The sequence below is a fragment of the Tachypleus tridentatus genome, chromosome 13, assembly GCF_004210375.1.
Source record: "Tachypleus tridentatus isolate NWPU-2018 chromosome 13, ASM421037v1, whole genome shotgun sequence".
NCBI lineage: Eukaryota > Metazoa > Arthropoda > Merostomata > Xiphosura > Limulidae > Tachypleus > Tachypleus tridentatus.
In genome coordinates, this window is record NC_134837.1 from 65,549,830 (window position 1) to 65,565,513 (window position 15,684).

General features: G+C 34.2%; 1 protein-coding gene and 1 long non-coding RNA gene across 3 annotated transcripts in view; one reads left to right on the plus strand and one right to left on the minus strand.

Moving 5' to 3' along the window:
- Positions 1–6,169, minus strand: part of LOC143237076 (protein Wnt-5b-like) — a 65,019-nt gene extending 58,850 nt beyond the window's left edge. Inside the window, exon 1 of one of the 2 annotated variants that reach the window (XM_076475923.1) lies at positions 5,508–6,169. In XM_076475923.1, the coding sequence (XP_076332038.1) occupies positions 5,508–5,635 (128 nt within the window). In that variant the 5' untranslated portion in view covers positions 5,636–6,169. Of the gene's footprint in view, positions 1–2,716; positions 2,770–5,507 lie in introns of those variants that run through there. The other variant, XM_076475924.1, reaches the window with a different exon arrangement.
- A 349-nt stretch (positions 6,170–6,518) lies between these two features.
- LOC143237078 (uncharacterized) lies at positions 6,519–15,401 on the plus strand. The gene is made up of 2 exons (XR_013019862.1): positions 6,519–7,635; positions 14,805–15,401. It is a non-coding gene; the product is annotated as an uncharacterized LOC143237078 (long non-coding RNA).
- Positions 15,402–15,684: the final 283 nt, after the last annotated feature.

A 15,684-nucleotide genomic window follows, 5' to 3' on the forward strand; every position in this document is an offset into this window, starting at 1 on the left:
GATAGCTCCTGAAGTTGAATGTTTAGTAAGACAGTGATAATTTTTAAAGTTGAATGTTTAGTAAGACAACAGTATTTTCTGAAGTTAAATGTTTAGTAAGGCAGTGATAGTTTTTAAAGTTGAATATTTAGTAAGAAAATGATTGTTCCTGAAGTTGAATGTTTAGTAAGACATTGATAGTTCCTGAAGCTGAATGTTTAGTAAGACAACAATATTTATTGAAGTTAAATGTTTAGTAAGACAACAATATTTTTTGAAGTTGAATGTTTAGTAAGACAACAATATTTATTGAAGTTGAATGTTTAGTAAGACAGTGATAATTTTTAAAGTTGAATGTTTAGTAAGACAACAGTATTTTCTGAAGTTAAATGTTTAGTAAGGCAGTGATAGTTTTTAAAGTTGAATGTTTAAAAAGGCAACAATAGTTTCTGAAGTTAGTTTTCAACTAAGCCAGTTGGTGAAGTGACAGATCGTATCATATACAAAATGTTGTTAGTTTAAGTGGAACCCAAATAGGCTCGAGTTTTTTTGTTGTATGAATAAACAGACCACGCGTATTATACATTGCATGAACCAGGAAGACACTTTTACCCTTACATAAGTGACATTAACAGTGATGCCATCATTTTCGATTAGTCCAGACTTGGAACACTTATATCTCCTGTAGATCAGGCGTTAAAGTATACATTTATCTGCTACTAAAGAGCTGCATCCAATGGTGCCAACGTCAGTGATTGCCTACCTTTAGTCTATTTGGTCAAATTTTTTACGCTGGCTAGATGTGATAGCCAATAATTATTGTTAACAGCTAAATGGAAGTAATTTTAAGGTGCCTGCTCTTAAGGCGATGTGTTTTGTGACGCATGCAACTCCTTTAGATGTTCCCGACCACGTATAAGAGTCAAGCAAAAAAATAAAAAAAAGGCTGTTTGAAGTAAATTATGAGGAGATCGTCCCCGAACGACAGCGGTAAGAAACTCACCGTGAAAGGGGGTTTAAGATAAAAGGCAAGCTTGTCTTATATGACGTACTGTTTTAAACATCCAATGAGATGCAGAGAACCAGTCCAGTATTATGTATATACTCATTCTACTGTTCTCCTGTCAGGCTAAACTTACTATACGGAACTGTTAATAAGGAATTATGAGTGAAACTAAAGAGGAGACCACAGTAATACATCAGCTATACTATTTTTGATATATCCAGTGCCGACGGGGTCTTTCGCAAATGCCAGGACTCTTCAAACGGGATGGAATACAACAGATGTAGATGTGATTGAGAAAGTATTTATATTTTTTAAAAGATGCTTAACAGCAGTTATTAAAAACTGTTAACAATTGCGTTTACAGTTCTCTGTTGTTAACGCTTTGCAGTAGGTCTATATTCTGAGTAAACGAACACAGAAAGTTAGCTTTTATAATGACCTTATTTTGATCAGATATTATTAATGGTTACTTAGCTCATCAAGCATATGTTAAATGGTGGTGTTCGGTATACTTTAATCTTAATTAAAGAGTACGTTTAATTTAAATGACCGCAATATAATATGTAATTAATATATGTATAGCTTACTTAGTAGTGGTATTTTATGAAGTGAAGACATAATGGGGCCTCTTGTGAACTCCAGTTTTGATTAACTGAGACTATTCTGTCTTTTTTAATGTGTAGTGAAGATTCAGTTATATTTTTACCCCTTTTTATTATAATATAACTACGACTGATTCACAGGCCTATTCTATGGAATAAAGATCCAACGATATATCCAACAATAAGCAACTTAACTTGTGTCCAACAATAAGAAATAAAGGCATATCTAACAATATAAGATACATCCAACAATAAGCAATTTAACTTGCATCTAACAATAAGAAATAGAAGGCATATCTAACAATATAAGATATATCCCACAGTATGCAATCTACAAAATATCATATAACAGTAGGTATTCGAACTTAACTACCACAAGATATTACCAAGAGTGACAATTCACGTTATAATTGACAGTACAGAAGATACAAACGGTGGGCTGTTAGTTAACACATTTTATAATATACTACTATGTAAGGCGTAATTGAATAATGACTTCCAACCTAGCATATATTTTTAAACTGTATTTAAAATCCGGAACTGTTTCATAAAGAAGTTATTTAAAAGAGTTTCAGTAGTGATCTGACATTATAAAGCAACCCACTTACTGGATAAGTAGCAAACCCGTTTACCACTTATTAAATGAATCTAAAATGCATAGAATCTTTAATGCATTGTCTGCAAAGAACTATAGAGTGTTCGTATTACCAACTCAACATCAGTTATACCCCTGGTGGTTCAGCAGCAAGCTAGGAAATTTATGAGGCTAAAACTTGGGGCTCGATCCTTTCGACTGACACAGTATACATATTCCATTTTATATACAAACAAAATTTGGCTCCGCTAGTTTTAAAGCCCTATACTTAAGTCACATTGACGCCAAGGAAAGTGATAACGCTAAACCTCGTCGTAATTTAACCCCCAGACAGCCATTAAAAAGAAGTTAGGTTACTCCTTGTTCAAATAACGATACTCTTGATAAGATGGATTATAGCTATTTGTTTGAAGATGTAAAACGAACTGTAGCGTCCTTGGTGCTGCGACAACTTCATAATACGGTTGTAAAGTAGCAAACAGAAATACACACACTAGAATTGTCAACTGAAGAACTCGTAGAAACGTAACTCACCTTCGGCTGTCCTTGAGAGAAAAGAACAGAAAATACATTCAGAGGAATACTTTGTCACAAATTTAGGTCGAACGGGTTCTTTCTTTATTTATAATATACCTTTTATATTTTATAAAATAAAATAAAATTTATATACATTTTAACTTTCCGTAACATTCTCAGTTAAAGTATAATATTCAAAACCAATTTCTCAAAGTTTCTCTTATGAACTGCTTTTATAAAATGCAGGAAAAATGTTTCAAGCCAGTTGTAGATACACCGTTCCTTGAACAGACCTCACATGACTAAGAATTGTGACGTAGATATCCGAGCTTGAGAATATTTCAAAAGTTACCCGACAAGCTCGCCCTTTGAGTTGCGGGGGCGTTATAATATGCAGTCAACCCCATGATTCTTTGGTATAGAGTAGTCCAAGAGTTGGCGAACAGTGTTAATCGGCTGCTTTACCCCCTAATCTATTACTTCAAAATTATGGTACAACAGCTATCGCAGCTTTGTTTCGAAATTCAAGAAATAGATAAACGCTTCATCTTGCAACGAAAAAAAACATATATGGTTTTTAGGATACGATAGATAAATCCCAAACGTTTTTGTACTCCAACATCATTAAAGATGGAAATAGAAATGGTTATTCATGAGGGTAATGACATTACCTAATATATTTTTCTATGCCTAGTGACCATTAGAAGTAATTTTGTAAGCGCAAAAGCATCTATTATTCGGACGTCAGTATTTTAGAAAGGTCGTTCAAAACAAATGAACGTTTTTAATACTAGCTGTATAGGGAGTACAATAGAAACATTGGAGTACTTTAGAAAATGACCATAGAAATATAGGACCTAATCAGACTAATATTTGAAAAAAGAACAATTTTTTTTCCCCAAAACGATTGCTAAATACGTTGTTTAAAAGCATTGCAATCTTAATTTGCCCATAATATATCGACACATTAATGACATCGTAAAAACACGTTTTGCTAAAACATTGCCAGCTAAGCCATTTGCTGTGTCACGAATATGGTATTTACAATGAGTTTAACAGCGCTTTCTATTTACGTAGCACATTTGTCCTTAAAACTCGTCAATTTCATGAGGTATTCCTCTTTCAGTTGCTACAGATCCGATGACGACAGGCTTTTTATTATTACAGTCTTACGTACTTAAATTAACTTCAAACGTTAACAAAGAAAAACAAACAAATCGTGAAATGAACTTTTGGTTTCATGTAACTAAACAAACTATTTAATAAAGAAAATATAAGCACGCGTGCGAAGAAGACTGGTTTACTTTAAGCATGGTTGGCTTAAAGTCCTTAAACAATTCCAGAATTCCATGGGTCGGAACAATTGGAAAAATAATTATATATATCACATTCTTCCATTAGGAGAGTTAAGATATTAACATTACATTAATATTTCAATTTTACTACAGTCTGTAACTATAATACTGTCCGGCTATAATTCACTATTTGTGGTTCAATATTCATTTGCTTTCCATAAATCGTAAGACGGTGTGATAAGTTGTGAACAGAGGAATATGCTACATGTCCTTCAGACACAGGTTCAATACAGAGGAATATGCTACATGTCCTTCAGACACAGGTTCAATACAGAGGAATATGCTACATGTCCTTCAGACACAGGTTCAATTGTAATATGTTTTATTTTAAATCATCATCCATAAACTTGTGTAACAACTAAATAAATAATCGCTATCTTTAGGCTCATAATATTATCAGTGAAATGTCTGAGTTTTATTTATAAAACCTTTGTATTTATAACTCAACTATTTCTCAGATTAGTCTTACAACGTGGTATTTATTTATGAAAATCAAAAACAAACGGAAAGTAGGAACACAGCGTCCAGTCCGTGATTATTAACCTGTTTTTCAACAAACCTAAGAAACATTGCGTCAGAAAACAGACATAAATATCGAGCGTGAATATATTAGCTACGAAATGACAAATGTCAGAAGATCAAATATAAAGAAAGAAAAGAAATATATACTTTTATTTTAAAATTATTAGTTTTAATAATAACTTCAAAGTAAACGTTATTATTAGTGTATAAATTATATACCAACAACGACATATTTGCTCTGATATGAATATAAAAGACATAACAGTGTTTCAGAGTTATCACAGAGCCGTGTAAGTATCCAAAGTGGAACTTCACATTAAACATAATAATATCATGGTTCAATACTAAATCGTGATATGGTAGAATAATTGCTTTAGCAACAATTAAGGCTCTAATATTTAATACATGTCCCTTTTTGTTGTTGTTTTTTAATTGGATAACAGTTTTACACAACTTCGTTCCTCCAAATACAACATCAAACACAATAAATAGAAATGTTAAAAATATATATTTTTGTAAACATTTGTTTCCTAAAACTACATATTTATACACAGTGCATTGGACTACTCCATAAAAATACAAAATACAATAAACTGTAACTCTGTTTCTTTTAGTTGAGACTACCCATTATATGTACGGTTATTGTTGTGCGTTACTACAGTTAGCTTTAGTAAGAACAAAGAAAGTCAAAATTTTTTCTGTACATGTGTAATTCATAGTCATATAAGATTTACACTTATCGTACTGTGTTAGTACATTTAACTTCACTAAGAACAAAGAAAGTCAAACTTGTTTTTTGTATTTCTGTGTAATTCATAGTTATATTGATCTTACAACTATCGCGGTGTTACGCTTAAGCTAAGTTTAACAAACATAATAACAGGAACCTGTATCTTTATATTACTATTCCGTTAAGAAACTAATCTACTCACATCCAGGTTCCAAGTGGAGAAACGTAAGTCCATAACTGCACAACAGTTAATACTGTCACACAAACAAGCTTCGTCATGACTTTCTTCTGATATCCTGAAGTCTTCTGCAGGATCCAGTCTTGCCACATTACCGAGTAGACGATTAGAAACTTTCTGTTACACCGAAGTTCTGAATGACTTTATATCGATCCTTCGCTTCTCACAGAGCTACACAGAAGTACAGTTGGTCTTCTCTGTCTCTTCATAGTGACCATAGAAACCCTTTACCTATAAAACAGTTTCCAAAATTATGACAGCAAGAGACAAAGGAATATTTTACACGGTGTATCGATTGAACAGGTAGTCATGAAAATGCAACTAGATTTGGGAAGTCATAAGTCACTCTGTCGCCATACACAGCTATTCGAATCTCGTCTGACATTGGGTTGTATTAACTAGAGCAGCCGTGTGCTAGCTAGTTCTTCACTACTGTGGCACACGCATGTTAAAGCTCCTGATTCTAAAGTACTATGTCCCTGAACACACCGAGGAGGTTTGTTTGAAGTCTGAGAGACACGTGGGTCTACCTAACCGCACAGTACTGACTTACTAAAACGTTCGAAGAAATGGAAGATGGTTTGTGTAACTTCCCCCCCGACCTCGGGCCGTACAGTACACTTGAGTTACACAAAAAACTACGCCGCTACCACTTTCAAAGAACTAATTATTAGCTCTTCCTAAATCCTCAGTAGCACGACTAGTGGTCGCTCTGCCGGCAGTAGAAGGAAGACGCCCTTTGTGAAAAACCGAGTTAGTTGACCTGCTTAACGTAAGGCGAAGCCTTTGTCAAACCACAGGGCGCAGCCTTATATCAAAGTATGAATATTATGATGAGTATTTCTCTCAACGCAACACAGACTATAAAGGATTCAGTTAATCAGGATCTATCAGGAATCGAAATATCAAAATAGCCTGAATCAGTCCGTTAACAGAAACTGCTGTCTCGGAATGTCGCTGCAGCGAATAGCGGAGAGTTCAGATCACCCGTTGTGCTGATTGGCTGACACAAACTACTAGCCTGCGGGATTAACCACTTATGTACCAACAATGAACGCACATAACAACGCGAGATAACAGGAGTTATGTAATTTCATTTATTTTCCAGAAAGTAAGCACAGTTTAAAACGAATTTAACGTACATGATAACATTTAATTGTATATAATCTTTAGTGTGTTTTCCCCCCTTTCTATTTGATACCGATGCTATGCATCCTAGTTCACATGTACACAGTGCGGCTCCAGAACGACAAAGGCGCCGTCACCCGAGCCCTCACGGGCTACAAAACAAACTTTGGAAAGACCTCGATGTATTATGAAACCATACTGCAAACACGAAGGTCTGTCAACACTACCAAAGGCATTTTCTTTTGTTGGCATACAGCGAGAAACGCCAATCGGATAAGCAACTCTGTCGAGGCACCGAAAATTAGCGGATTAGCAGAGTTTGGACGTTCAACTCGGGAATAACAAAAACCGTGTCATCCATTAGAGATCACCTGAGATATACTCACTTTGTTGATAGTACCTTATTTTCTATTTTTTGATGAACACTTCTCCAAAACATATTTGTTAACGTTCACCTGGCTTCCAAACAAACCACCCTCTTGTAAAGTTGAGAACTATTAGAAACTAACGAAGTGATTTAATGTTGTTCCTTTATTTTTTTTAGTTTACTGCAATTCAAACATTTTAAAAGAGCCTATTTCTTCGGTACCAAATAGCAGTGGGTGTTGGATTCTGAGAGGTACATCACGCAATATAACGCAAGAATATTCATAAAAATTCTATGATAAAGTTATGATCGTCATATATCTTTAAAATCATGTGTTCAGGTTTTGTTTAACATTAATGAAGTGACAACAAAACAAGACCGGGAATCGTGTATCCTCTATTGTTTTTTATCATACTTCATTTACAGAATTAGAACAGAACAATGTTACGTACAATGTACTTCACCAACAGAATCAGAACAGAACAGTGTTCTTATAATGTACCTCATGTATTTTACCTAAAACGTGGAACTGATTCAGTAATTCCATGCAATGTTTATCTGAAGAAATGGAACAGCGGACTATAAAGTGTTCTCTGAGTAAGTGAAATAGTGTAGTTTATTCTTTTTTGTATTCTTCTTATAACTTCACGAATATAGTTCCACTGTAACGTACCACTAGCACCTCAAGAGGACCTCTGGCGTCCTGACCGGCTGAAACTAATGATATTTTGTTTTATTTTGATTTTGATTTAATTCATTGGTTGAGTTTAAATATACGTGTTTTTTAAATGAAACATTTTCTTATCCGATATCCACTTGATAATTTTAAAACCTAAAATGTAATTTAAAACATTATGTATAATGGTCATAAATACATATAGTATGTAAGGTAACATATAATAACAATAATAAATATATACAGTATGTAAGATAATATATAATAATTATAATAATAAATGTATATAGTATGTAAGATAACATGTCATAATAATAATAAATATATATAGTATGCAACATGACATATAATAGTAATAATGAATATATATAGTGTGTAACATAACACATAATAATAATAATAAATATATATAGTGTAAGATAACATATAATAATAATAAATATATATAGTGTGTAAGATAACATATAATAATAAATATATACAGTATGTAAGATAAGATATAATAATCATAAATACATATATAGTGTGTAAAGTAAGATATAATGAACATAAACAGACAAGAATAACGTCTAGCTGTCAGACCATGGGCTTTACCCTGTGATTCTATTTTGTTTCGTAAGACTGAGTTATTGTAATTCGTATGCTTATTGACAAATATTGTCACTACTTTCAAAACGGTTGGACCAATGAAATTCATTATATTAGTACTTAGTTCCTAGAATCGCTTTTTATAAGAAACGTATAGAGCAGCCGGTCTCTAATCTTGTGTCTATCAATTAAACCTTTCCTCTTCTCTCTGTGTGGCGGGATTGAAAACCAGGTATTATAGGTCATGAAGGCATGATAGCATTTCGATGTCAGAACTTTCAAAACTGTTCAGGTATAAACTAAAAACAAAACAAAAACGTTACGTAAAATAAACACAATATTTTCACGAACTGATATAGTGCAGTTAATGTTCAAAATATGAAATGTTTACCTATTGTATGGGTATCGTAAGTACAGAACTTTGAAGTATTTACCATTTAGGCACCGCAAATACTTGCTGTGCGTGTTTGTCATAAAGACAATCGAATATAAATTTTATATCGCTCTTAAATATCGTACTATAACTTTCCTTGTATTCTGGAATTTGCATTTAAAATGCTTCCTAAAAAATGTTGAAACAATATACAAGAAAAACTAAGACCAAGGATAATGCATCTTCCTGGAAAAGTTCCAAAGAATTTCATTTTGAAGTGTATATTACAGACATCTTACAACCGGTTGGAAGAGGTGGTCAAGATTCTATTTACTGCACAACGCACGAGAGAATGCACGAGAAAATTGATCAATTAGTACTTGTTTTCTTGCTTTTTACCTTAAGTTATAGCTTGACGTCAGTCAATATTTGGAATTTTCTAATTCTCAAATTTGAAGCAATTCAAATTCGCCGAAACAGTTTAAACATATAGAAAAAAAAAACTAATTCGTTACTCTTAACACAAGAATCTTTGTATGATACTCATTTTATTGATGTAATCAAAGTTTTATGAAAGTGCACTGTTATCAGTAACTTATTTACGGGCCAGGCATGGTCAAGCGTGTTAAGGAGTTCGACTCGTAATCCGAAGGTCGCGAGTTCGAATCCTGGTTGCACCAAACATGCTCGCCCTTTCAGCCGTGGGGGCGTTATAATGTTACAGTCACTCCCACTATTCGTTGGTAAAAGATTAACCCAAGAGTTGGCGGTGGATGGTGATGACTAGCTGCCTTCCCTCTAGTCTTACTAGGGACGGCTAGCACAGATAGCCCTCGAGTAGCTTTGTGCGAATTTCAAGAACAAAACAAACAAACTCATTTACGTTTTCTCCTTTTAGCCTAAATATTAAAAAAATAAAATGATCATTTAACATCTAGTATTTTCTGAAAGAAAAGAGGAAAACAAAAAGGGAGAAAACCCAAATATTTATAATTTGTTTTAGAATTTCGCGCAAGACTGCAACGAGAATTGTCTGCGTTGGTCGTTCATAACTTAGAAGTGATAGACTACAGGGAAGGCAGCAGTTAGTCAATGCCACCCACAACCAGCTCTTGGAATACTCTTTTAACAATGAATAGTGGGATTGGCCGTGAAATTATAACGCCCCTCTAGACGGATGAAAGAGCGAGCCTGTGTGTAGCTTTGTGTTTGATTACAAACAACAACAATACAGTCACAGGGAAAGTGTCTATGAAAATCTCCAGTACAATGTTGATTATTGTTTGATATCAGATGTGAGACAGACGGAAGCAAACGTTTTCTTAGGTGTATTATTTAAATAAACGCAACTATGTAAACATAACTAGATACACCACCAAAAGTGAATCGTTCCTGAAGGTGAGATTATCATGTGTACAAAATTTTATGAAGGAAGATAAACTGTAGTTTTAATTGACAGGCAAAACAAGTTCATAAATGTTGGCACCATTTAGAAGCACACAACAGACATTTAGTTATTCTACACAGTTGGAACCCGTTAAGTGTACACAGTGTACAACATTTAGTTATTCTGTACTGTTGGAACCATTTAGAAGCACACACCAGACAACATTTAGTTATTCTACACAGTTGGAACCCGTTAAATGTACAGAGTAAACAACATTTAGTTATTCTACACAGTTGGAACCCGTTAAGTGTACACAGTATACAACGTTTAGTTATTCTACACAGTTGAAACCCGTTAAGTGTACACAGTATACAACATTTAGTTATTCTGTACTGTTGGCACCATTTAGAAGCACACAACAGATAACATTTAGTTATTCTACACAGTTCGAACCCGTTAAATGTACAGAGTAAACAACATTTAGTTATTCTACACAGTTGGAACCCGTTAAGTGTACACAGTATACAACGTTTAATTATTCTGTACTGTTGGCACCATTTAGAAGTACACAATAGATAATGTTTCTCATCTGTATACTGCTAATACCCTTTAGTCTAACAGGAGAGCACCCTTTAGGAGCACAGAATAGATAACCTATAGTCACTCTATACTGTTGGTATCCTTTAGGAGAACAGAACAGATAACCTTTAGTCACTCTATACTGTTGGTATCCTTTAGGAGCACAGAACAGATAACCTATAGTCATTCTATACTGTTGGTATCCTTTAGGAGCACAGAACAGATAACCTCTAGTCACTCTATATTGTTGGTACCCTTCAGGAGCACATAATAGATAACCTTTAGTTAATCTATATTTTGGTAACCTTTAGAAGCAGACAATAGATAACCTTTGGTTACTCTATGATTGAAGAAAATCGTTCGAATTAATATGTTTGGAGTTTCTTTTTAACCTCATATTTTGACTGTTTTTAGAACTGCGACTAGATAATTTTTCGTTGACATCGAACAAATGTATTAAACATGTGTTTAATTGTACTTTCCTTCAAAGAATACAATTTTTCAAAGTACCACCAACTGTCTGCCTTCTTTTGTTTGCCCTGATGTTTCCTTTTTTCTTAGTTTTGAAACAAAAAGGGCGTGTGGATCGACCAGAGCCCGTGTTAGGCTCTAAGGATGAACGATGCGGTGGGAAGGGCAATCATTAATCTATTGAGACAGAAAAGTCACGGTCTCTGAGCCATAGGGCTGACACTTCATGTACTGAGGCCGTCCTAGCTTCGGCGATGACCAATTTACCCACCTCACATAGAACACAGAATGTGAGAACCTTAAGTCGAGAACATGAAAGCGTAACAAGACCCAAGTATTTATTTCTGGCCTTTGTGCTTTGGCTGATATACAAACAAAAGGAAACTATACCTTGAGGCACATCTATAGCAGAGGTATCTTGTTAGACAAGTGTTCGAAGTGAAGGAAAAAAGAGCCCTTGATCGATAACGTATAATTAATAATTACTTACACTTCATGCAAATAAAGATACAGAAGAAAGCGAGTGGCGGAAAAAAACAAAAAATGAACACGACGCTAATAATCAACTTTAGCGGATATATTCAGAGATATGACTGTTTTTTCAACAACAACGTCATATCTGACAAACAAATTAGCCCATTTAACGTTCTCAATACATTAGAAACACGTGGCGAGACTTATCGTTAACAGGAGGTTAAGGCACTCGACTCTTAATCTGAGGGTTACGGGTTCGAATTTCTGTCACACTAAACATGCTCGCCCTTTCAGCAGTGAAGGCGTTTAATGTGACGGTCAATCTCACTAGTTGTTGGTAAAAGAGTAGCCCAAGAGTTGGCGGTGGGTGGTGATGATTAGCTGCCTTCCCTCTAGTCGTACACTGCTAAATTAGGGACGGCTAGCGCAGATAGCTCTTGTGTAGCTTTGGGCAAAATTCAAACCAAACCAAAATTAGCGTTTTCAATACATTAGAAACACTTGGCGAAACCTGACCAAGTTTATGTTAAGTTATCGCAGTCAAGAGTAACTAACTATAGATTATTTGTTTTTGAATTTCGCGCAAAGCTACACGAGGTTATCTACGCTAGCCGTCGCTAATTTAGCAGTGTAAGACTAGAGGGAAGACAGCTAATCATCACCACCTACCGCCAACTCTTGGGCTACTCTTTAACCGACGAATAGTGGGATTGACTGTTACATTATAACGCCCCCACGGCTGAAAGGGCGAGCATGTTTGGTGCGACGGGGATTCCAACTTGCAACCATAAGATTACGACTGGAACACCTTAACCCACCTGGCCATGCCGGGCCCTAACTATAGAACACATCAACCAGTTTCAGTGTTGTTCGCATACACGTATAGAACAAATACAATATATAAACTTACCAGATACTTAAATTAATAGTTTTACCATTCACAGCGTAACATATTCTTCAGTCAAGATATTCGTCAGGGAACGTGTGCACATCAAATATTTCCTGTTAAATTCTAGGACTCGTTTCTTATCTTCATCTTTACCTCACTGCAGCTTTTACCCAAAGACATTAAACATTAAAACATATACGTGGAACTTGATGCGACGATTTCTTGACAACTAATGATCATTAAACGAGTGCTGGCAGTTGAATAAGAATGTTATGAAAAGTCTAAACAGCATTGTTACAATGCGTTCAACGCCCTAACCATGTGTTCTTTCTGAAGGCGATCAGTACCGTACGTTTCTTTATAGATACTGAAGAAGATCAGGTTGTGGAACTATTTCCAGTTTATTTCAACAATTTCTCACGTGTATTGTGTATTTGAATCCAATATACGTATTTTAAAATATTTTAGGTATTATGCAATCTGACACCTACTTGAACACATTTTTACTATTATTTACAGCTTAACTAATGTATAACATATTTAAATACATTTCACATGTGCAACAATCTAACATTTAACACACGTATAATGCCTTGGAATACATTGTACGTATTTTTCAAACACATATACGAATCGCACATTTGAATATATTTTTTGTGTTATGCAATCAATCAAACGTATCACGCATCTGAATACACATTTTTATAATGAAAGCTTCAATCCTTTAGATAGGAGAAAGAAATATAGATACCTTTATGTATAGTGTTTGTTTCTTAATATTAATTACAATCTTTTACTAAAAATAATTTCAACTCAAACTTTTCATTACTGTCTCATTGTAACAACTGCAATTGTTAAAGTCATACTGACATTTATTATAATATCATAATAACAACTGCATCTGTTAAAGTCATACTGACATTTATTATAATATCATTTTAACAACTGCATCTGTTACAGTCATACTGACATTTATTAAAATATCATCGTAAGAACTGCGTTTGTTACAGTCATACTGACATTTATCATAATATCATTATAACAACTGCATGTGGTACAGTCATAGTGACAATTATTATAATATCATTTTAACAACTGCATCTGTTACAGTCATACTGACATTTATTATACTATCATTTTAACAACTGCATCTGTTACAGTCATACTAACATTTATTATAATATCATTTTAATAGCTGCATCTGTTACAGTCATACTGACATTTATTAAAATATCATCGTAAGAACTGCATTTGTTACAGTCATACTGACATTTATTATAATATCATTTTAACAACTGCATCTGTTACAGTCATACTTACATTTATTAAAATATCATCGTAAGAACTGCGTTTGTTACAGTCATACTGACATTTATCATAATATCATTATAACAACTGCATGTGGTACAGTCATAGTGACAATTATTATAATATCATTTTAACAACTGCATCTGTTACAGTCATACTGACATTTATTATACTATCATTTTAACAACTGCATCTGTTACAGTCATACTAACATTTATTATAATATCATTTTAATAGCTGCATCTGTTACAGTCATACTGACATTTATTAAAATATCATCGTAAGAACTGCATTTGTTACAATCATACTGACATTTATTATAATATCATTTTAACAACTGCATCTGTTACAGTCATACTGACATTTATTAAAATATCATCGTAAGAACTGCGTTTGTTACAGTCATACTGACATTTATCATAATATTATAACTGCATCTGTTACAGTCATACTGACATTTATTAAAATACCATCGTAAGAACTGCATTTGTTACAGTCATACTGACATTTATTATAATATCATTTTAACAACTGCATCTGTTAAAGTCATACTCATATTTATTATAATTAGTTTGGTTTGGTTTATTTTTGAATTTCGCGCAAAGCTACACGAGGGCTATCTGCGCTAGCCGTCCCTAATTTAGCAGTGTAAGACTAGAGGATAGGCACCTAGTCATCACCACCCACCGCTAACTTTTGGGCTACTCTTTTACCAAGGAATAGTGGGATTGACCGTAACTAAATAATGTCCACATGGCTGAGAGGGCGAACATGTTTGGTGTGACGGTGATTCGAACCCGCGACACTTAGCTTACAAGTCGAGCGCCTTAACCACCTGGCCATGCCGGGTCTATTTATTATAATATCATTATAACAATTGCATCTGTTACAGTCATACTGACATTTTGTTATAATCTAATTGTAACAGCTGTAACTGTTGCAGTCATATTTGTCTGAAAGTCCTATTTGATTTTGCTTTATAGAAGTAAAAATACAACTAACAAACGCACTGTCGTTCCAGGAAAACGAGTCTTGAAGCGTTGTAATCGCACCTGTGTCGTGGTTTTCGAATATACTATTTTCAAAGCTATACATTCCATCACTGCGACCATCCGGTGGAGCTACCACAACTAATCCTACTTCTTTCCACTTGAGGAAGGCCGTACAAGGTTTAACTCTTGACTGTCGCACATTCCCATGAAACAGATGCACTCCCCAATAATATATTCACCACCCGCAAGGCGGCACACATTACTACAAGGAACTTTGCACCATAGAGATACTATGCTGATAAATGTCTCCGGGAACCGTGTTTTGCGACCCAACTGTGTATGTCTAATGTGTTATATTGTATTAAACACATTTTTGCCTAATGGGCATGCTGGGAATTATAGTTTTTACGTGACCTGTCGTTGTTTTACCTGTTGAAAATCAACTGTTAATGTGATTAGTGATAAGCCATATAAGAGCTAGATGTGTTATGTGTATCTTTAAAGTGTCATGTGATATACCTTAGACGTAGAGATTCACATTACACATACACATGTGTGTGTGTGTGTTATATATGTATATATTTATTTATCCATCTCATGCTTTGAAATAAATATTTATGCCTCTGTTCGATGTTTCGTGAGTTATTCTCTTATTTAAGGTATATTTTGTAGTTTATAAGAGTCCAGTGACTACAGCATTATGTGTTACATGTTTCATTTTCTTTTACACTGTATAAAAATGTTCTTTATATATGTGTGATATATTCATAGCTGTGTTTTATTATTATTAAAAATGTCTTCAGCAAGTGAAGATTTTGCTAAAAACTTAATTTCGTATCCGTTTTGTATTATACTGTTTCCTAAAGTGGGAGTTGCCAAACAAGGGGCCTAAAACAAAGATGTTGAATT